The sequence below is a fragment of the Sciurus vulgaris genome, assembly GCF_902686455.1.
Source record: "Sciurus vulgaris genome assembly, chromosome: 2".
Classification (NCBI taxonomy): domain Eukaryota; kingdom Metazoa; phylum Chordata; class Mammalia; order Rodentia; family Sciuridae; genus Sciurus; species Sciurus vulgaris.
The window spans coordinates 92,546,592-92,570,958 of NC_136462.1; the positions used below are offsets into that span (position 1 = coordinate 92,546,592).

At 41.1% G+C, this 24,367-nt stretch overlaps 2 protein-coding genes across 2 annotated transcripts in view; both read right to left on the reverse strand.

The window, feature by feature from the left end:
* TGM7 (transglutaminase 7) overlaps nucleotides 1–8,504 on the reverse strand; it is a gene marked incomplete at its 5' end in the record, with an annotated part of 37,677 nt that extends 29,173 nt beyond the window's left edge. Inside the window, one exon of the mRNA XM_079129695.1 lies at nucleotides 8,393–8,504. Within this exon, the coding sequence (XP_078985821.1) occupies nucleotides 8,393–8,504 (112 nt within the window). The remainder of the gene's footprint in view (nucleotides 1–8,392) is intronic.
* A 13,713-nt stretch (nucleotides 8,505–22,217) lies between these two features.
* On the reverse strand, nucleotides 22,218–24,357 carry LCMT2 (leucine carboxyl methyltransferase 2). Its single transcript, XM_079127776.1, has one exon. It carries the CDS (start codon nucleotides 24,343–24,345, stop codon nucleotides 22,288–22,290), a length of 2,058 nt encoding a protein of 685 aa, XP_078983902.1. The 5' UTR covers nucleotides 24,346–24,357; the 3' UTR covers nucleotides 22,218–22,287.
* Nucleotides 24,358–24,367: the final 10 nt, after the last annotated feature.

Below are 24,367 nucleotides of genomic sequence, written 5' to 3' on the forward strand. Positions count from 1 at the left end.
GACTAACTTTGGCTTGAAGTCCACATTATCGGAAATGAGGATGGATACTCCAGCTTTTTTGCTGAGTCCATGTGCATGGTATGTTTTTCCCCATCCTTTCACCTTTAGTCTATGGGTATCTTTTTCTATGAGGTGAGTCTCTTGCAGGCAACATATTGTTGGATCTTTCTTTTTAATCCAATCTGCCAGTCTATGTCTTTTGATTGATGAATTCAGGCCATTAACATTCAGGGTTATTATTGAGATATGATTTGGTTTCCCGGTCATTTGGTTCATTTTTTAAATTTTATTTATTTATTTGTTTGACACAACTTGGTTCCTCCTTTATTTGACAATTCCTTTAGGATAATTCCTCCCTTTTCTGATTTGCTTCTTTGTTTTTCATCTCTTCCTCATGGAATATTTTGCTGAGAATGTTCTGTAATGCTGGCTTTCTTTTTGTAAATTCTTTTAGCTTTTGTTTATCAGACAGCCACCCAGTATTCCGGTACGGTCACTAGGAGTCCAAGCAACTCACTGCTTGCCTCCTCCTCCCACCAACTACCCGTAGCCCTGGGCAATCAATCACTCCGAGTCGAAGTGACCCTCCCTGTTCCTCCTCCTCCTCCAGGTAACCCCCCGGGTGTTCAGGAGCGGTCGCTCTGAGTGGCTCTGAATCCACGTGACCCGCTGCATGCGTCCTCTGGGCAGCTGCCTGGAGCTCTGGTGCAGCCACTCGAGACCAAGTGACCCACCGCGCTTCTCCTCCAGGCAGCGCCCCTGTGTTCAGGAGCGGTCGCTTTAAGTCCAAACAACTCACCAATCGCCTCCTCCTCTGAGCAGCCGCCTGGAGCTCTAATGCAGTCACTGCGAGTCCAAACGACCCGCCGCGCTCCTCCTCCTCCTCCTCCTACTCCTCAGGGCAGGCCCCGGTGTTCAGAAGCGGTCTGAGTCCAAACAGCTCGCCGCGCTGCTCCACCTCTGGCCACCGCCTGTAGCTCTGGTGTAGTCACTCCGAATCCAAGTGGCCACGCTCCTTCTCCTCCTCCTCAGGGCAGGCCCCGGTGTTCTGAGTCCACACAGCTCTCCTCACTGCTCCTCCCCTGGGCAGCCACCGGAGCCCCAGTGTTTGCTCCGAGTCCCAGCGCTGTGCTGAGCGGCCTCCTCTACGGCGCTCCCAGTTGTCCCAGTTCACCGCTCCAGCGGGGGGAGGGGTGCCTCGCCGGCAGCTCTACTTCACAAAGTTCCCTGCGTTCTGGGACTACCATCCCATCCGGGATGCCTCCCCAACGGGAGAGACTCACCCGGCTGCTTTGAGCTGGTCCCAAGTCTCTAAATATCTCCTCTTTTGAATCCTGAGTCCTGGAGCACCATGAAATGCAGCCACCTTCTAGGCCGCCATCTTGAAACCTCCCCAATTTCTATTACTACAATTGGCCCTCTATATCCACAGGTTGTGCATCCTCAGATTCAGTCAAATGCAGATGGAATGTAGGCCTATGATGGTCATGTCTATTCTGAACACATAGTCTTTTCTTTTTCTTGTCATTATTCCATAAACAGTACAGAATAACTACATATATTTACATATCATTTACATTGTAGGCATTATACGTAATCTAGCGATGATTTAAGGTAGATGATAGAATTGTATAGGTTACATACAAATACTACCACATTTTACCCCTAAGGAACTTGATCATCCACAGATTTTGGTATTGTCGGGGAGATGGGCCTCTGAAACCAAGCCTCCTTGGATACTGAGGGATGACTGTACTTTTCATTCTTTCATTCTTTTATTTATTTTACAAATACTGAATGACTATACTGTTACTGTTACACAATAGAAGATCTAAAGCACACAAAGTAAGAGCTGATCTTGAACCCCAAGAAGGTTAGAATCCATAGGCGAAGACAAAACACACACAGATATCCTCTACAAAGGAAACTGCTGTGGGCAGCAGGCTCAAACCCAGAGAGCAGGTCCAGAGAAGAGCTCAAAAGGAACTATGGTTTGTGATGTGCCAATGAAGGATGGATGAAGAAGATTTGAGAGAAAAGAGATACTTTGAGAAAGGCATTCCAGGCCTAAGGCACAGCATGAGCAAGGTAGGAAAAGTAAGGACAGTTGGGGCTTCTTCTAAACCCTGCATAGGAATGCCTGCAGCAACTAAAACTTGTTCTATACAGCAGTTGTTCTCAATATGGAAGAAAAGGAGCCAGAGTCTTGAGAGTTTCAGACCTGCAAAATCAAAGCTGTGTTCCCTGCACTGCTTTAGATATTAGAGTTTTATAGCTATGGATATTGTTTTTTATTAAATACTTCATTTTAGTTGTAGGTGGACACGATATCTTTATTTTATTTTTATGTGATGCTGAGGTTGGAACCCAGGGCCTCATGCATGCTAGGTAAGTGCTCTACCACTGAGTCATAACCCCAATCCCAAGGATGATTGGTTTTAAAACCTAAACATCACTAATCAAATTAAGCTTTTGACTACCCCTAGCTTTTTTTTTTCATGCTATACCATATATTGGCATCTTATACATTATTGTCATTCCTACCTCACACTCTAGCTAACCAGTTATATCAGACAACTAATTTTTGAATTAAGTTATAATCAACTGATTAAGTTATGATCAATGCCTATCATGGCATTACAAATCCTGTTCTTCTTATTGTTTTGTTTTTGTTTTACAGTACTGTGGATTGAACCCAGGGACACTCTACCACTGAGTTACATCCCCAGCCCTTTTTTAATTTTTAATTTTGAAACAGGGTTTTATGAAGTTGCTGATTCTGGCCTTGAACTTGTGATTCTTCTGCCTCAGCCTCCAGAGTAGTTAGGATTATAGGCATGTGTCACTTCTGTGGACTCAAATTCTGTTCTTTAATTGATCAAATGTTTTCCCTGTAAGACAGACACCTGATACATTCAAGTTTTAATTTAGCTTTCAGAACAAAAAGGGCTTTCTACTACAGACTCATCCCAACCTTATTAATAGACTGAGCTCTGCTAAATTAATTAATCTACCATATTTGCTCTAAAACAAGACAGCATTTTCTAAGGACTTTTAACTCTAAAATAAAGACAGATACACTAAGATCCTTTCCTGGCTGTACACCCTTACGTGTGTCTACATTTCTCCACTTGAAGATCCTGTGATCACCTGAAATTAAACATGTTCAAGGGGCTGGGGTTGTGGCTTAGTGGTAGAGCACTTGCCTAGCATGCCAAGGGCACAGGGTTCGATCCTCAGCACCACATAAATAAATAATTTTAAAAAGTGTTCAAAATTGAACTCATTAATTCTACCCAACAACCCTAAATTCATATTATTTCATTATTTAGAACCTACTATTTGAAAGTCATATAGGCAGAGGGATAGAACCTGGTTCAGGATCCTGCTCTGGCCTCTGTGCTCTACTACTTAGTTGACCTTAAGCAAGTTAGTCTCACTGAGCGCCACTTGGCTCCCATGTAACATGGGGCTAATAGCAATGCCTACTTCATGGGGTTGGTTTCAGAATAAAATTGATAATGTTTGTGTAAAGTATAAAGCACTACATAAGCATTAACCACTTTCATTAGCAATAATGACAACATTTATGATGCTTCAAAATACAAGATTCTGGGCTGGGGACATAGCTCAGTTGGTAAAGTGCTTGCCTTGCATGCACAAGGCCCTGGGTTCAATCCCCAGCACCCCCCCACACACACACACAAATACGAGATTCATATTAGTGGAAAGTTACATCAAGACTTGCTGCTAAGCTGCCCAAGGAGACATTCCTAACCATGAAGAATTTGGAATAGTACAGAATCCAGCCTCATTCTCTTCTTGTCAGTGTTTCTGGCTTGATTATTCTTGGGGAACTGAAGACCTCATATCCAACCTAAACTGATAAGGCCACACCCCAGCTTAAAATTCATCCATGGCTTATACTGCTCCAGAGTCCAGTCTTAACATAGAACACACTTTCTGTCCCCTTACTTTACTCTGACCACATCTCTAGCCATACCTTCCTCAGTTCTCCCTCTCCCTAGCTTGCTGATCTTTTTTGGTTGATTTTCTCAATTACTGAATTCTCAAATTAAAGTCCCTCCCCAAGCCATTCCCTTCCCTAGCTGCTCTTTCTGCCTTCTTCAGAGCCTACCTGAAATGTCACTTCCTCATAGACGCTTTTCCTGTCTAGCTGAGGTCCCCCATTTTTATTCCCTTGGAACACTGCTGTTCTATCAGTCTCTAAATAGCCATTTGTATAATTTTTCTTCCTCTTTAGACTCTCCATGTGTTCACTTAGATGATCCCACCTGAAATTAGCCATCAATGAAATAATGTCAATTTTCTACAATAACTGTATTACACATCACTAATCCTATCCCTGTGAAACTGACTGGAAGTTGTGGATTTCTCAGGGCCCCTGCCCCAGAAGTCCAAGAGAATCCCTGGGTTGCTTACTTGTATCCTCAGATCAGTCCTGCTTCTGCACCAGCTGGTCCTGCTTAGAGAATGGGAACAGTAACACTCTTTGAGATTGGGCTGACTGACCCTACCTGGGGGTCAGTCACACAGGCCTGTTGATGTCCACAGGCCTGAGAGGTTCACAGAGACCTTCCATTACAAAGCCAGGAGAGCAGGGCAGGAGGTGTTAAAGAAACCAGTTATATCCTCTATCAGTTCCTGGGCTCCTGTTATTGAATACTAGATACTCATTCTGAAGGTCCCTTCCTGCTAGGGAGCTGCACTTTTCCTGTCTTCACCTGTCTGTATGACCTCAACCCCAGGCTGCACCACCCCAGTTTCTCTCTCTCTCTCTCTCTCTCTCTCTCTCTCTCTCTCTGTCTCTCTCTCTCTCTCTCTCTCTCTCTCTCTCTTTCCATCTCTCCATCTCTCTATCTCTCCATCTCTATCTCTATCTCTCTTTTCACAGTACTGGGGAATGAACTACCAAGGGTCCTCTACCATTCTACTATATATCCAGCCCTTTTATATTTATTTGTTTTTTATTTTGCTCAGCTCTAAGTTGCTGAGGTTGGTCTCTCACTTGTGATCCTCCTGCCTCAACTTTCCAAGTTGCTGGGATTACAGATGTGTGCCACCACATCTGGCTCAAACTTGTTTCAATAACTAAATATCCAAGGAGAATAATCGTGGTCTATCCCCCAACCTCCTCCCAGGATGTTCTTTTTCTCCCTTGAAAGTGATGGAGGAAGTGTATTCTTTAGTTTCTCCATCTAAAACCTAGGGTAGAAGTTTAGGCCTAATTCTGCTATCAATAACCCCATGAGCTTGTCTTCATAAATGCTCTCACATTATGATGCATTTCATTCATTTATTCCACAGGCACTTATTGAGTACCTGTTATGTGCTATGTACTGTTCCAGGCTCTGCAAATATAATTACACAGATTTTCATCAAATTAGAAAAGTACGTTGAGAATGATACGATGGAAGATATGATTTACATGCAGAACTCTATCTTTGGGGATTCTCTTGGAGACTATCTCAAAGAGACAGCCATCCTCCAGAGCAGAGCAGTGGTGAAAACAGCGAGCAGATAAGAATCTTCAGGCTGGAAGAGATGCAGCTTATGAAATGCAGTGACCAGAGAAAGCAGCAATTTCAAATTGGGGCCTCACACTTAATGACAAGTGCTGATATTGGAAACTGGCTGCTTCTCAAATGGTAAGCACCAAGTATTCTAGTTTGTTTAAGTCATAATTTCCTTCAACAACCCCAAGGAGGACAAAGGTTATTTGGCTGTACTCAAGCCTCTAGAATCCTCCACTGGGAATAGCTCTAATGCCACTACTGGAAGGATCTCACAGGGAGTGATGGTTGACTTTGTTTTGAAGAATGACTGGGAATTTCGAGAATGAGATGATACTGAATGGGAAGGTTCTTTTCTTACAATAGGAACAGCTATACAAACACTCCTAGGTGGAAGCAAGTGTGATTCCATTAACATTTATGAGAGAAAGCTGACTGAAGTCCCTTGAGCAAAGGGGAACATAGGATGAAACAAAGTCATATCTGAGATTTTGTTTTGGGAATTTTTTTTTCTAAGAGTAATGAGAAGACATTAAGGGTTTTATACATGGTAGTCAAATGTTAGATTTATTCCTAAAAGATCATTCTGATTTTAGTGTGGAGACTGAATGAGAAGGGGGTTGAGGTAGAAGGGAAGAGACTCACAGGGGGATTCCAGCAATAATCTAGGTGAGGCATGAGGGAGACCTGAACCAGGGTAGTGGCATTAGAGTTGCTCCCAGTGGAGGATTCTAGAACCTAAAATTGGGGAGTGACCTTGGTCAAATTATATTGTTATATTGTGTGCATGTATGAATATGCAACAACAAACCCCATCATTATGTATAACTATAATCCACCAATTTTAAAATGTGGGAAAAAATAACCTAAAATTGGCAGACTGTGGTAATTAATTGGATATATGGAGTGAGGGAGAGGAAGATGTCTTGAGTCCTACAATTCCTGGTCTCATGCTTTTCTCTGAAATAGAACACACTGGGTAACAACCAAGTTTGGAGAGTTAGAGCGTCAGATTATGGGTCAAGTTCAGGATACATGCTTGAGTTTGAGATGTCCGTGAGACATGTAACAGAGTTTATCATCTGGTTGAACAGATGAACCCAGAGCTAAGAGGAAAGGTCAGGATTAGAGACATAAATAGATAGTAATTGGTGTCAGGGATAAGGGCATCTAGGGAACCATTACAGAGTGAGAATGGAATAGAGAGCTAGGACAGATCCTTACGGAACTCTAGCATTTAAGGTTGGGTAGAGGAGAAGGAAGATGCAATGGAGACAGAACCACAGCCAGAGAGGCAGGAGGAAAACTCAGGGTTGGGAGTGGTGATTGTCCCAAGAAGCCAAAGAAAGAGAATGTGTGAGGAAGTAGATAGTGCTTATTGGTAGGAAGTCCTGCCAGCAATTAAGTAACAAAGTCTGAGAAGTGTCCATCATTTTGTGGTATGGAGACCATTGGTATCTTATTGAGAGTTTTTGATGGTATAATGGTAGGACAGGAAAAGGAGAATATGGTTTCTGAAAAAATGGGAGGTAGGGGACCCCAACCCCAAGTGGAGAGATGTGCCTTAGGTGAAGAAGGGTTACAATCCCTCCTGGTAAAAGAGGAGAGGCAGTGGGGAATGAAGGAAGGCAGGGAAGTTTGTGGCAGGAACTTGAGAGATTTCTGATCTGATGACTTCTGTTTTGCCAGTGAAGCAGAAGACCTGGTCACATGCTGACTATGAGGTAGGAAGTGAAAAGTCAGCTATATTTCAGGAAAGTGATAAAGCTACAGATGAGAACACATTAATGAATTGGCCAGAAAAAGGTGTAGGACTGTCAGGTAGTATTCCAGGCTCTACTGAGATTGGTGATTATATTTATTAGAATTGAGTTCAGCTCATGTAACAGAAAACAGAAAAAAAATAGCAATTTAAATAAGAACAAAATTGATTTCTCTTTCACAGAAGAGAATTGTGGAGGTAAGACTATGGCTAGTGTAGGTTACATTAGTGATTGAAACTACTGGTTTTTGCTTTGATATCTTTGCTGGAGGCTTCTATCGTCAAGGTCATCTCATGATTCAAAGTGGCCACAGGAACTGTGTCAGAAGACAGAAAAGGGGACTACTGAATTAACAAAAAATTGACTACTGTCAGTTTTCTTTAAGCTTTCCTGCCTACAACCCTCAATATTCCCCCTCATTTGCTGGAACTTAAGTCACATGACTGTACCTGCACACAGGGGCATCTGGGAAATGCACTCTTTCATCCCTGGTGGCAAAGTGTCCAATTTGGTATAAAGGTCCTATTATCAAAGAATACAGACTAGAGTGCAGAACAGGTCATCTCTAGCACAGTGAGATGGCCTGTCATGTGCTTTTTGTTCTCTAATGGGGCTCATCTCATGTTGTGACTAGAATTGGTTTCACCAGAGGTTGGAATTTTATCAGATGCATGGTATGGAAGTGCTAATAGAGGTGAGTCTAGAACTGTCATGTCAGAGTGATTAAAATTAAGGACCATGGATTCTAAACTGGATTTGGGATAAAATTGATGACAGAAAGAAGTTGATGGATGGAGAGAAAATGGAGACCTAATGACCATGCAGAGGAAGACTTCCCTGTGGAAGAAGCTGGGTGGGCAAGCTTGAACCACAGGAGATTGTGGTGGAGAGGGAGAAGGTAGGTTGAGGATAAAATGCTGCTTAAAGAGAGAAGAGATGACATTCTGAAGCTAAAATGAAGATCAGGGAGTGAAAAGAAGCCTCCAGACTTCTCTCCTGTTCACTCTCCTCCCCACCTACTTCTTGGTTCTGTGAGTCTATATCTGTGGGATTTCAAGCTGAGAGTGTACAAAATCTCACATTCCCTTTGCTTACCTTTAACTTCAGCTAGTTCTGCAGCAGTTGGTGTGACCTGAGAGCACACCTTTATCAGGAATTGGTCATGTTCTGCCCCAGGACTTCTCTGATCTGCCAGGCACTCACACATGTGCAAACCCAGAAAGGGAGAAAGTTAATAACCCAAGGAGCAAACTTTAACCACTGGGGACCAGGATCTGTGAATAAATGTTCCCTCTGGCTTCCTTGAGGGCAGAAAATACTGAGGTAAATTCTATCTGGCTCCATAGAGGATCCTAGCAAGACTGAGCCCCAGGTGCCCATAGCAGTAACCAACTTGCTAACACTTTTTTTTTTATTGTGCTAACACTTTTTAACAATTTTAAAGTGTACAAATCAATGACATCTAGTATATTCACAATGTTGTACAACTATAACCACCCCTAGTTCCGGAACATTTCCACTATTCCAGAAAGAAACCCCATATCCATTAAACTGTCACTCTGTTCCTCCCTCCCCTAATCACTAATCTTTTTTCTGTGTCTATGAATTTGCCTATTCTGGGTGTTACGTATAAATGGGGTCATACAATATGTGTCTTTTATGTCTGGATTCTTTCTCTTAGCATAATATTTTTGAAGTTTTTTCATGTTGAAGCATGTACCAGTACTTCATTCCTTTGTCTGGCTGAATAATAACACTTCATTGCATGGATATAACATGTTTGGTTTGCTTATCTATTCATTAATTAATATACATTTGATTTGTCTTCACCTTTTGTCTGTTGTAAATGATGCTACTTTGAATGATGGCACATTTTCATATTGGCTTTTCCTCCTGCCCTGTCAGCATGGGAGAAAGAATGGTATGGGGAGAATCTAAAAGCAGTCAGGCAATTGACTCCATTGTCCAGATGGAGAAAGGCCCCTTGGATATCTGAAGGCCACAGATAGAAAGAAGGGGTTAGATTTGAGAGAAATGTAGAGTTAGAACTGATGGCATTTGGTGACAGTGTGAGAAAGACAGGAGTCTAATAGATAGGAGAGGAAAATGGGGATGATTCTGGAATTTTAACTTAAAGGTAATGTTTCAAATTGTTGCCACTTTTAAAGCTTAAACATTTGATAATTTTGTCAGTCCTTATACTAATAATTACTATGCTTAATACAAGCCCACATAAATCTTGCCACCTATGAAGACCAGTGTTTCCAAGTTCCTAGAAGCAGAAATACCCTTAGAGTTTGAAGGTCCCTGGGCAAGTATTTTTTGTAGGAACCCTGTCTAAAAAAAAATTTAAGTGTTCCTAAGTCAGCATGTCAGTCCCATTCTGACAGTTTAATCTTGAAGGTCCCTCAAAGAAATATCAAGTTGCAATAATCCACTCACCAGGCTGTCCTCCTAGAACCTGTCTCTGGCCACAGGGCCCAGAGACGACCCCACAAATAGGAGCCATGGAACTCTTCATGGCATCCAATCAACCCCACATGTGGGAGTAAAGAGAGAGGTGTTGAGAGTCAGAGTGTCCCAAAGAGGGGAAACAGGAGTGAGGGCCCATGTGGAACCAAGTTGAGGCTAGGCTAGGAACCTGGGAAAGGGTTTAGAAAACTTTGAGGAAGGCACTCCAAAGTGCCACGCTCTCTAAGGTGTAAGGTCTCATGCCCAGGTCTCAGGACAGCAGTTCCCTGATGATCTGGAATTGATGTGAACTTCAGAGTAAGAGATGAAAACCAGCATTTGTTTTGGGTGTGCCCTACTTAACGAGGACCATGAAATATATTTACTTCATTTGATCCTCATAAGCACCTTATAAAGTGGATGATTTTATCAAACCCACTTTACAGATGAGGAAAGTGTGTCCTAGAGAGATTACATGACTTCCCTCAGACTACCCAGTGGTGGATCCAGGTTCTAAAATGACTCTATGACCCATGTGACTGCCATGAAGGGTCTTGCCTTTCCCACTCCTTTTAAAAGGGCATGAACCGCTTCTCCATAAGGAGTATGCACTCTGATCTGCTAGATATTCTCTAACTGACCAATCTATGACTAGATTTTGGTCATAGCCCAAAGACCCATTCTGATCTCTTTATAGACAAAAGGAAAGGGAACACCCTTGCCTGATGTTCATCCCTTGGTTCCACAGTTCCTAAGTCCTTGTCCCAGTTCCTAGGGCTCCACCTGTGATGATAATTTCCTGACTTTTGTTTGGGGAAGGTTCAGCTCAAGTGTGGAATGAACCCAAGCAACTCTCTGAACAACTTTTAAACCAGAAGAAAAGCAGCTGGTCTAGGTGATAGAAAGTTTATTTAGAACCCGACAAGAAATCAGGCTAAGATCATTCTGTGTCAGTTTTTAGTGTTGTTAATGATTATTCTGGTTTAGATACTCATTGGTTGGGATAGACTTTAGGCAAAAATCATTAAAGTGAGGTGTGATGAAGCCCTGCACCTAGGCAAGGGGCCAGGCCAGCCTTTAAGTTTGGCTACATGGATAAGTCATCATTGCAACACTTTCTCCAGAAGCCTTGAATGAGAGATAGCTTCATCTCCTAAGGTGTGTTAGTTTTGTGTCAGAAAAGAGTTTTAGTATTTTTACAACATCTTGGTCTTCTTCTCTTGAGCCTTCCTTTCCCCATTGTTTATGACCCCATAAATAATTACAAATGAATCAGTTAAGTGGAGTTCCTTGTGAAGGCAAAAAGTCAGGATGTTCACTAAAGAGAGAGCAATGGGAAGCCCATTTGTTTGTAAACATAGTATCCTGAAAGGGAGCATCTGGATAGTGTTAAGAATGAGATAAGGTACCTGGGTACAGTGGCACACATCTGTAATCCCAGTGAGTCAGGAGGCTGAGGGAGGAAAATTGCAAGTTTGAGATCAGCCTTACCAACTTATTGAGACCCTACTTCCAAATAAAAAATAAAAGGACTGAGGATGTAGTTCAGTAGTAAAGCACCCCTGGGTTCAACACCCAGTACAAAAGAAAAGAAGAAAAAAGAAAAAAAAAAAAAAAAGAATGAGACAAGGTGTCAGAGGTGCCCTGTGGTTTCACCAATACTTCAGGGGTGTGGTGATAACCAGGAACTATGTGCAACCACTAAGCAAGGTTCCAGGTCCAAAACAGTCACTTCCACTCAGTTCTTGGCCAGAGATTCACTAAGTCCCCCTGAAATTGACACTTTTCTGTAGTATTAAAAAGAGGTAAAGATACCTCTCAAAGAGCTTTTATTATTGGGGCAGACATCATTTTTTTTATGTGGGTAGTTATATCCTCATATGAGGATTTGAAAGTTAGCACCCATTCTTTAACTTTTGACCAAATGAGGTTAAAGATGTGAGACAGGGAGCTTAAAGGATCTGGTTTCTAAGTTACTTGGTAGAACAGCAGCAAATTTCCCGATGAGAGAATGACTTCCATGTTAATTCATTCCCCAGTAAGATAAATACTGGGCACCTGGGATATTTGCCTGCCCTACACCTCCCCAGGAAATACCACACATTTCTATCATAGTTCCATGCTTGGTTGGCTCTTTTGGACAAAAGGACAATGATTCTCCTTAATGGCTTGTGTTCACCAACTGTGACAGAAACTTGTGCCTTCCTTATTTTGTGTAGCATGAAATCATGGGCCTATAAAAGAAGTAAGTCAATGAAGGGTTATGTAAGGTTTAGTTCTCAAAGTCAACAGAAATGGGTTTCAGGTTGCTGGATTAACAATGAGAAGAAGGGAGTTTTGGCATTTCAGGGGCAGGGTCAATGCCACCTGTATGGCCAGTCCAACCAGCAGCAGGTTCCCTGAAGTGCCAACTTGACTCCTCCAGTTTGATCCTATAAAATGTGGTAGTGGTTGTTCTTATAAAGAAGATTAGCATGGTGTGTTTGGATTCAGTCCACACCTTGGAGTTACCTTGACATTGGATTATGACACGATTCTCGATCCTGAATTTGAATCCTGTCTCTATTATTGGCCCATATCCATGAACAAATGACATCCCTTCTCTAAGCCTCAGTTTCCTCATCTTCAAAGAGGACATGATAATAGTACCTCTTTACAGGGTGTGAGGATTACAGAGGTAATACGTGAAACCACTTGTTCCAGTTCTGGGCCCAGAGTCAGCTCTCAATAAATAGAAAAAATTGTGACTATTTATTTAAAGTCACATGTCTGCCCTTCTTTTTGCTTTCTCTTCCTTATTTTTGTTGAAGGACCCCCTGGCTAGAACTACAGAGGTTGACCAGTTGATAGTGTACTTCATTACTCATTGTTCCATTCCATTCCATTTCTGGATAGATCATCTTATGTCCTAAGGTGGTTACCCAAGGTGATTACCTCAGCAAATGACTCAGGATTTTTGGTAATGAAGAAGGCAGGGCTATGGCTTGTTGACACCTTATGTGATATAAGAAAGAAGGAAAGGTGAAGATGTTTGTTGAGTAACCAAAAGCCTGGGTCTAGCATCTAGAAATTGCTGGACCTCACATTACAACAAAAAGTATTGTGCTCAATGTAAAACAATGATGATAATTTATGTTCTGCTTTAGATTTCTAAATTCACTTGTCACTTGATGTAAATACCTCTAATATCATGGACAGAAAACAAGTTACTCTTTTCTTATTTATTATAGTATAAAGACAATAGAGAGGAGTCAAGTTAAAAATAATGCATGTTTTTACATTTGAAGATTGGCATTGCTATTCCCTATACACACCAAAGACTCAAATTTATAGATTTTGCCGAGAAAAACTCACTTATGTCCAATTAAACCCTATTCTAGCCCTTGGGAAGTTGATTAGTGCATGCCATGTTGGCATACTCAACATATCCTAAACTAAATTTATTTTCTATGATTTCCTCTTTTACTACCTCTCCTTTCCAACTACCCATTTCTGTCACCAATATTACCATTTTCTAATCTCAAAAATGAGGGTCTTGATATAATCTCTGATTCTTCTACCTCTTTCCCCATGATCAGAAGACTGGTTAAGATCTTGTGCTCTATGAACAGACAGAACATTATTCTTAAATGATTCATTCTCTGCAATGTTCTTCCAGTGAATTCATACCATACTACATTGGAACCTTTAGGTTACTACTTTCCAAACTGCTTTGCATATTTCCTTACAAATGCATGTAGGGTTTGATGCCTGGCTTAACCACTTACTGCTGTGTGACCTTGGGCCCATTACTTAACAGCCCCTATACTTTCATTTCCTCATCTGCAAAATGGGAAAAATAACAGCTAGTGTGGTGGCGCTCACCTGTAATCCCAGCTACTTGGGAGACTGCGGCAGGAAGATTCCAAGTTCAAGGCCAGTCTCAGTATTTATCACAGATCCTAGCTCAAAAATTAAAAGTTAAAAGGGATGGGGGTATATTTTAGTGGTTGACTGCTCCTGGGGTCAAGCCCTAGTATTGTAAAAACATAAATAAATTTTGAAAAGGAAAAATACCAGACTTAAAATAATAGACTAAAAATAACAGTTGCTGTGAGAATCAAGTGAGGTAATGTTTAGTACAGTGCTGGCACATAATAAGTGCATGAAACAGTCTACTACTAATTTTATTATTATTACAAGTAGTCGATATGTTCCTTCCTATGTTTTAATTGCAACTGCTCTACTTTAAGCTGTTATCATTTTTGGCCTATGTTATAGATACTGCTGTTTCATTTTATTCTGCTTTCAGACTTTCCTCATCCCATCCTACAGGGCTTTGCCACACTGTTCTTCCTTAAAATACCATTGAGGTCTCTAGATCAGAATTCATAATGGCTCCCTAGTGCCTATGGTATTCATCCTTTGGGAAACTTCCAAGGCTCTTGAGAAATCACCCTACTCAGTGCCATCCAGGTATAATGTAGTGACTGAGGACACATGCTCTGGGGCTCCAACACTTGCTAACTGTGCAACCTTAAATAACTGTTCCTTTAGCTATTTCAAAATTCAAACTCTTTATTCAGACTGTTTCTACACTCTCAAGATATAACTCTCCCTCACTGCCCTCTTCCTAAGATGGTTTCTGGACATGGTGGGAGAGGGAAGCTCATATATCCTCCCAGGGATGGAAGCACATGCCCTCAGCTACTCCCTGATCTTGGATGTCCTGTGATCTCATCTGGTCCTGCTGTGTCCTGCACTGGCTGCTGAGGTACAAGTTGACCCGCTTTCTACGAAACTCATGTTGGACTCCTCTTTCCTCCACTGAAGTTCATGGTCCCTCTTGGTAGTTTTCCTTAGCTTAACCCCAGGCTTCTGCTGGTCCACTGAATAGTCCAGTAGTTTTGCATTACACTAGTTATGAAGAAACTTCTGGTTCCATTACCTTCCACACACAGGCTGTAAAAACTGTGGTGCTATTTCAGATCGTCATACCCACAGCAATTTCTAAACTACTTCCTGGTTGGGCCCATATTGCTCTGGTGCCATGTTGATTATGGAGCCTCTCTGAGCAGTTTATAGTTTCCCTAGGCTTCACTCTAAGAATTGAGAACAAAGTCCCTGGACTGAGAGTTATCTAAGTCCGTCTGGATGGCTCCACACCATTTACCCCTCCTCTTCAGAGTTGTAGAGATGGAGGTGGAAGGGTAAGAAACCAGAATATTCTTAGAGTCTTGCCACATGCCTTCCTTGACTTTCTCCTCCAATATTAGGAGTTTCAGCTCACCTTCTCATTTAGAAGGTCCTTCTCTTATGTCTTATGCCTTTCCTTTCTTCTACACCTCATGGCGTAGTGCTAACAGCTAAGGGAACCAAATAAGAATCATTAAGAAGGGAAAATAAGGGGCTGGGGAGATATCTCAGTTGGTAGAGTGCTAGCCTTGCAAGCATAAGGCCCTGGGTTTGATCCCCAGTACCCACCCTCCCACCCCCCAAAAAAAAGAAGGGAAAATATATTACTTTTGAAACATTTCAAAAGCCTTATCCTAATTTACCTGAGAAGTGTTTATTTCTTTTTTTCTGTTCTTCTGTATTCTATTCATTCTTTCAATATAGGGCATTCATCCCATATTATCTTTGAGGCATTCTTTATTCCAATCAAAACATATTTTTCCAAGAATCACCCATGTAACTGTGTAACCTCTTTCCACTAAGCTCTTTATCTGTTTTTTTCTGACTTGAAGACTTTCTGTTCTACCAATTGTTCTACAGTTGCTTCAGTGCAATACTTTTTTGTTAGGTTGTAGGCTTCTTGAGGGCAGAGACCATGTTTACCCCCACAAGACCTAGCACAATGTTAAACGGTTCTTAAAAAGAGACTGTTAAACTCCAGGGACAAACTACTTGGGGGAGCTTATAGACTATCCTTCCCTACTTTGTCATGTCCTGGGTTAATTTATTTTACTATATGTCTCACATGCTGTTAAATGCTCATTGACATCATCTTATACAATTCTATCATCAACTTATAATGTGGTGTCATTGTACCATTCTACAGTTGTGGAAACAGATTTTCCAGCTATTAAGCAACTTTCCCAAGGTCACATGGTGTAAGGAGTAAAATCAGGATTCAAATCCAGGTCTGTCTGACTTCAAATCATATGCTTTTAAACCACTACTGACATGGCCACCATTGGTTCAGTTGTCCAGGGTAAATTTTTTCACAGTTCTTTCTAGTTAGGTCTTCAGGGTGAGTAAACATTAGTTCAGGTTGCCAGGGACTATACATTATCAGTGACTATACATTCTCAGGTTTCTATTTTGCTTCTTGCCAACGCTGAGTAGAAATGTTTTCATTCTTCGTTTGAATAATATTTTCCCCTTCAGGTCTCCCCCACACTAACTTTGCAGACCATATTTCTCATCTTGTAAGACAGCGGCATGCAGAATATCATATGTCTTGGTTTCCTAACCTTAATATCTGTAGGGATTTGAAGTTATTCTTATCAAGTATAGGCAAGAGAATAATGCAATTAGTCGTCGGTAAGGGGATTAATCAACCCGAGGAATTGGCATGCAGATACTGGACAAACAAGAGTCATGTAAAAGAGCCAGAGAGAAAATTTTATTCATAGTTGCGAAAAAGGGAAATAATGTGACACCTAATATGATCAGAAAATCCTAGAAAATGTTTTTAAATAGATCTTGCTTTTTCTAGCATTTCTACAATGAGCACTTATGACATACAATAGGTAGAAGCTATTAGGGCTTTTAAATGAACTGTTGACCAGCACAAATCAGGATACAGAAACTTCAAGTTGCTGTGTTTTCTAGCTGAACCCATGTTGTTGAACTGACATTGATATGAGTCCGGGGGCTCAGCTGAAATCTGAACTGAAAAAAATCAAAGGAAACTGGGCTAGACTATAGTTTACATGTTCAAGTCACAGGGGCGTGAACCTTTTTAGCTATAAAAATGATTCATATTCTGGCCTTCTAAAACAATGCAAAAACCCCAACCTGTTTATATGGTTATTTACCTCTATCTTTATCCACCAGATGTCTTAAGTAGGAGGTGAAGGAAGAAGCAGAACTAAGCATGGGATTCCTAAAAGCAGGTATGTAATACCATAGCTGTGTTTCAAAGATTTCTCTGGTGTTTCTCTCCCCTTTCCCAGGAAGACAGTGGCATGGAATTTATTATATATATTTTTTATTGTAAACAAATGGGGTACAACTTGTTTCTCTGGTTGTACATGAAGTAGAGGCGTACCATTTGCGTAATCATACATTTACATAGGGTAATGGTGTTTGATTCATTCTGTTATTTCTTCCTCCCCCCCACCCTCTCACCCCTCTTTTCCCTCTATACAGTTCTGCCTTCCTCCATTCTTGCCTGGAATTTATTATATTGAGGGGGTATAAGAAAGTTCTGGCTTCAAGAAGTAAAATACCCACAGTGAGACACCTTCTTCAGTTCAAGTGCTTGTAGAGTGCTTGGTACTGGGAATATAAAGATGAATAAGATACTACCCCTGACCTCAAGGAACTTCAGTATGGAGAATACATGTTAAAAAACAGATTATAGCACAATATGAAAAATTCAGGATATTTACAAGGTGCTATGGCAATTACAAAAGGAGAGCATGTTTCAATCTGAAATAAGAGAGGGTTAGAATCAGGGAATACTTCCCAAAGAAGCTTTGAAAATCAAATAGGAGTGTGTGAACATGGTTGGCACGGCATGGGAGTGGGTTATAGGGGTAGAATTGAGTCCAGGCAGGAAGAACATTGTAAATAAAGGAATGGAAGCATGAAATAGGGCTGAATACATCAGGAAGTAGGTATAGTTTCATATAACTAGGATGCCAAGTGAGGGGAGAAGGTGTGAGAAGGAATAGTGTGAGATGGTGATTACAAGGGTTAAGCCTGTGAGACAGTGAATATTCAATTCTAGTTTTCTGGAAAAGCTGCTAATAAAGAATCACATAGTGCATAAGATAAAATATAGAAAAAATGAAATCAGAAAACAAAACAAAACAAGACAACAGGTCTGAATAAAATTGGTTCTAAGAGCCAGGAGCCAAGCTTGGGCTGTGAGCATTTGCTTCTCCTGTTCTTCAAGTCACAATGTGTATTTCCAATTCAGTTATTTCCCACTCCTGAGTTTGATCTGTATATTTATAGAAGGAAAAGGAACTATTTAGTATTTGGTTTGGGATCACCTGCATTTTTGAAAAATTATATCAGTTCCCCATTCCTCACAAATCACAAACATATATTCCAAGTGAATTAAAGACCAGCTCAGGGGCTGGGGTTGTGGCTCGGTGGTAGAGTGCTCGCCTAGCATGTGTGAGGCCCTGGGTTTGACCCTCAGAACCACATAAAAATAATATAAAGGTATTGTGTCTGCTTACAACTAATATATATAATATATATATATATATATATAAAATGTTTAAAAAAGAAAGAAGACCAGAACCAAATTAAAATAAAACAAAATAACCTCAGCCTATATTACATGAATATTAGGACAAGTGTAAAAGAATATGCTTTAATCTAAATGGCAGGAAAGACCACAAAGAACACATAAATGCAAACAAAACACGTAGAGGAAAAAATTCAGTAAGTTTAATTATATACTTCAGACTTTCTAGACATTGAGAAAATACATTAAAATGTTAAAATACTAGTAGGCAACTAATTTTGTAATTCCTCTTTTCCTTTGAGTCTTCTTAGAAGAAAAACTCACAGAGGTGTCTCCTCTCCTTTGGGTTATGCTCTAGAGAGATTTTTGTTTTTCTTTGTCATTCAGTGAAGGAATTAAAATGCTTGGGACTTATTCCTCAGTTTCTCAATACTAGCTTCTGCCATATAATAAAAATGAAAAATTTGGTCTGAACGTGCTGGTAATCCCAGCAATTTGGGAGGTTGAAACAGGAGAATCCCAAATTCAAGACAATTTAGTAAGACTCTCAGCAATATAGGGAGACCTAGTCTCAGAATAAAAAGAACTGGGGATGTAGCTCAGTAGTAAACTGCTCCAGGGTTCAATCCCCAGTACCAAAAAAAAAAAAAAAAAAAAAGTGAGGGGGGAGGGTATGGAATTTGAATACAGGAAAGTAAAATTTTCAACTGAGGATATTTGATCATTCATCCACTCAACACTTAAGTGAGCAGCTTAAGTGAACCTATATATATAACCTATATAGCTAAGCAGCTATATCAGTGAACAAAAAATAATCCCTTGTGGAATTTACATCTATCATGGGGAAGACAAGAAATAAAACAATAAAGCTAATAAGTACATTAAATATTATATTAGAAGTTATAAGGACTTGGGAAAAAAAGTAAAGTAGGGTAAGGGGGATATCAGGAGTTCATGGGGGTGGAGGTAGTGTGTTGCAATATTAACTGGGGTAAATAGGGTCCCTCTCTTGGTGAATGTAGATGTGGTTTAGTGAAGCTAACATAAGTAATAAATTAATAATAAATATATAATATTAAAATAGGAGATTATCACTAGAAAATCAAAACACAGTGTGAAATCATAGTAATTAAAAATAGGATCAAAAACTAACCAGAAGTAATACTAAAGTAGTATATTTAATATTACCAAAGCTGTGATCCAGCACCAGTACATAACTAAATACATACCAAGTGCTACTCCAAAGTCACAGGGTAACTGTTGCTAATAAAACTTCTAATTGCTCTAATGTACAGAGTTTGAGAGATGAATAATTCCTTAACTGAGCATGATGCAAAAATAGGGTTAGAGGTGGAGGGCATGCTTAATCTGATAATCACTTATAGAAAATGTGGTTAATTTCTCTGGGTAGAACAAGTCCAATTACTCATAATGTGCCATACTGGGCAGTGCTCAAGACAATAGGCGCCACTGCACTACTAATTTAGGTCTGGCACACATCCACATTGTTGTGATGATCACACCCTATTTTCCCCTGAAGTACTGAAATTATGAATTATAAAATATAAATTATAAATTATATGGCATCATCTAAGCAGTAGCATAACTGAAAGTGTAACCTAGGCTTCTGAGTAAGATCTAGGAATTTTGTACTATCTACTACGTAGCTGAGAACACTCATGTCATCAAAATGTTCTGCTTTGATTTGTTCCTCAAAGCTGGAGGTAGGCTGTGGTGAACTTAGAAACAGGAAGAAGTTTCCCACACTGATCACAGTCCTACCAATTATATAGTACCTAGCCACTAATAGTCCTGCCAGATGTTGTCTGGATGTATAAGTCCTTTGTCTCCCAGAATCACTCATGGCCATAACCAATGTCTTGTTCCATGAAAGGCTCTTGCATGGTCTTGGTAAAGTTGAAGTTAGACTATAACCCTTTATGCAGCTTGTCTTCTCCTGGGGGCTTCATCGAACAGAGCCAACATTGCCCTCTCCATACACTTCAGTTTGCATTTGCTACTGTTTTTATATTAGCCACCTTTCACATCCATTTATATGCAAAGTTAATAAAAAATACTTAGAGAAAACGGATTCTGTGCCATACTAAGTCCATCAAGATACTAACACTGATAATATATTAATTTAAAAACTTGTAGAATCTCAAGACACCACTGTTTCTAGGATCAAAAACTAACCAGAAATAATACTAAAGTAGTAAATTTAATATCACCAAAGCCATTACATATGAATTTCACAAGGCATGAACAACTTAGATGAAAAATTAAGGCTCAAAGTTTAAGAATAAATATCTAGATATTTGTTGATCTCACAGGTTTATATGGAAACAGTTGTCCAATTATTTAAAGGGGATAATTAAGGAGAGTTTAATAGCTATTATTAATGATCAGAGTTAAACTCGTTGCCCCATATATAGAACACCTATTAAAACTTAAGTTGAGTAACAAATATACCACTTATGGTCACTTTAAAATATTGTTTTTACAGTTCTATTCTTTTGAGAAAATAGGTAAATGATTAGAGCATTTGAAAAATATGTTTCCACATATGTACATGAACATATTTATAAATTATATATAAGCTCTAGATTTTGATTTCCAATCTATTTTAATACACCCACATACATCCCATTGAAATATTCAGAATTGAAAACTTGGGACTGAATGGATTAGGGAAATCAAGTCAAATGGTAAAGTATCTCAGCAGTGTCCAGATCTTTCTACAATGATGGAAATGTTCTACATCTACATTGTCTAATATAGTAGCCATTAGCCTCAGGTGACTATTAAGCACTTAAAACATGGTTAGTATAACTAAGTCTCTGAATTCCTAATTTTATTTTATCTTTTTTTCCCCCCTGGTGTTAGGGATGGAACCCAGGGTCTCATGCATGCCAGGCCTGTGCTCTACCACTGAGCTACACCCCCAGCCCCAATTCGATTTAATCTTAATTTGATTAAATAGCTACATGCTGCTAATAGCTACGATAATGGGCAGTGCAGCTCAGGTCTAAGAGCCATTTAACTCCTAAGCCTGAAGAGGTTAAGGAAAAGGATCAACTACTAAAATCTGTAGTGATGCAGAATTAGAGCTCTAGCTTACAGGACAGAACTATAGTACAATAGAATTTAAGCCTTTGAAGAATGTTGCTGGCATCAATCCATAGACCAGCAGCGGAAGGGCTGGGAATACCCTGATTCACTCTTCCTGCCACTATTCCCCTCTTGTAGTGCCTCTAGTAGAACTCAACCAAAAACTAGAGTTGATTGACGCAGTGCATCAAAATAAGGTGCTTTGGGCACAGAACATAGGGATGGATGGACAGTGAAAGGTAGAGTAGAATGAAACATTATTATGCCATGTACAATATGAATTGAGTCATCAAATATCTGGCTTATTGACACTTATAAATCTAAATAAATATAAAACAAGTAGCAAAAAATAAATTAAAACATGGTTTTCAATAGCCGTACAATGCTTCCTGTTAAAGCTGTTGAGTGGCACTTAAAAGCACAATACCTTAACAAAACTTCAACTGTCTTCACTTAGATTTCATACACAAATAATTAAATTAATGCCATGTTCCTCATGTTCATTCAACTATATTCAACTTTATTTCTTACCAAGAATCTGTGTGTAACTTTTTCTAAGGTACATTCTCAAGTCACAAGGCCTAGGTTTGGGAAATTTTATACTTGCCTTAGTATGAAGGCTACTAAAACTCAATAAATGGCTAAACTTAGATTTGAAGATGGAAAAAGTCCAATAAACAGGATACATGAATGCAAAAGTCCTTGCTCTAGGACTGTATGATTGTTCTAACTATATCATCTCTCTGATTGTTGGTATGTATTTTAATACCTTTTTTCACATTTTCTTTTTTGGTGCTGGGGATTTAAACCCAGGGCCTTGGGCTTGGGAGGCAAGCACTCTACCAACTGAGCTATATCCCCAGCCCCCTTTTTCACTTTCTTAAAACTCCTTTAGAGCTAAGGAGAAAAACAAAGAGGGAGGAAGAAGCAGCAATATCTAGAGCCAGATTCAAGTCCAATTTGTGGAAACCTTTATTGTCTACTTTAGTAAGTTCTGAATATATCAAGAGTTCAGTCTTTACTGCCCAACAATTAAAGAAGAAAGGTCTAAAGTCACTGTATGGGGGTTGAAATAAGTGCCAAAGGAAAAGCAGTTCCCCCCACCTCCAAGGAGCAAGAGTTGTTGCTCTTCAGGAAGTAGAATGCTAGTATGGTTGTGTAGCATTAATGGCCACGGCACACATGTTGTGTCAATCTGATACTCAGAGCTCAATCTTGTAGTCAAATTGATAACAGTCACTCCCGGGATTAAGGAAGAATGAATCCAGACCCCTCCCACCAGTAGAAGATTTCCATTGAGTATATGAGCTGTGTGGGAGTATCTTGGGGTAATGGGAGGCTGGATATCTATTGATTCCCAAAGAAATCCATAAGAGATTGGCCTCAGAAAGAGTACAGAGTTCAATAGCTCCTCAGAAGCCCCAAGACCTCCAGCAATAAGGGCTCCCCCTTGCCAACTGCAGGCACTGTGGGAATGCCTAGCTTCAGGTGCTACCCCCTCCACTGGGATCTTGACCCAAGTCATTGTCCCTACATGCAGGAAATGCCAGTTACTTAGTACAGGTTCTAGCACACTTCGACCCCCATACACAAACAAATATTTCTGATTCTGATAAGACACTTCAGTTGTTGAATGCCGCCAACAAGACAAAGTGAAATCTTCTGGGTCAGCCTTTGTTACTGTCACATTCAGGCTCTCAGTGCTATTATCTTCATTCTTAAATAAATGAATCTGTAGAGGGCCCAAGGCTGGACTTACTGGGGATTGTCTCCCTCCCAGAACCAGAACCTGAGTATCTGAAAGTCTTGTCATGGTGTGATAAAGACGTCCATCCCACTGAGTTCCAGTCCCCCAACTGTCTATTTGGAACCCTTTCCATTCAGAGTCACAATTTCTTGAGAGCAAGTGAAATTTGCTTACTCGGCAGTGCCGCCTCTCCTGTTCTCCAAATCCTCCTGTACTGAGAATAAGGCCCCGGCTCAGGAGGACAGAGGCATGGCCATATGCCTTAAGGGTTGGGCCCTGATTGTCACTAGAGACTATTCTGGCACTGAAGACTCCTGAAGGCGAAGCAGGGTCTACCCGAGGAAATGCCTCTGAGGGTGGAAACACCAGAGTCTGGGACAGGGTGTCTCCCCTAGAAGCTGCCAAAACAAAATAGTGGGCACACTTGAGATGCCACTCCTCAAACTCATCAAAGGTTTCAAGATTTTCCATTCGTCGGCGTTCCTCTGCGGGGAGAAAGCGGTGATAGAATTCATTCATATCCATGGCACTGCAGGCAGTCCAGCCAGCTTGAAGGAAGCGGCACCGCTGGGACTCCACGTCTGGAAAGCGGTCCAGACCATGAAGGGGAGAATTCAGCTGCTGAAAGTGTTGCAGCATGAAGTGCCCAAATGCATCCTGAGGCTTCATTTGCTCATAGATCACGAAAAGGGCATCAGGAAAACGCCGGGCTGCCCACGTGATCAGGGATGCAGCACTATCCGGCTCGAGGTAGGTCAGTACCGCCTCAGCCAGGAGCAGAGTGGGTGAGGCCACGTCCAGGCCCGCGGCGGCCAGGGCCTCATCCAATTCCTGGAGCTGCTGTAGGTCCAAGCCCAGAATGCAGTAGTCCAAGCTCTGAAAGCACAGCACAGACGCTGGACCGCCCCTCTGGAACGGCCCAGTTAACGCGCACAGTTCCTGTGTTTCTGCAATTCTCTCGGCTTTGCGCCGCGCCACATTCGGGAAATCCACCTCCCACATTGCAGCCCTGGTCAGGAGGCCAGCAGTTTTGAGGCAAAAGTATAGCGAGTCAGAACCCGCCCCCAAAGACAAAATCTGGGCGCGAGGTGCCTCGGGGCACGCACGCGTTAGCTTCAGGAAGGCGTGCACGCAGTGCCGCACAGCGCGCGCGCGGACGTAGTAACCTCTGTGAATAAGCGGCGCGCGGCGCGCGGTCCCCGGAACCAGCAGCGCAGCGAAGGGGTCCTGCACGTACCCGCGCGCGGCCAGGGAACTCTTGCTGAGACCGCTGCTGTCATTGGTACTCTGTACTGCTCCCGCTCGCCGCTCCCGGCTCCGCGGGCCCATGGCCAGGAGAAACTCAGGAACG

What these genes read in the sequence shown, in the direction of transcription:
- LCMT2 (XM_079127776.1), bottom strand. Translation starts at nt 24,345, where the DNA reads ATGGGCCCGCGGAGCCGGGAGCGGCGAGCGGGAGCAGTACAGAGTACC.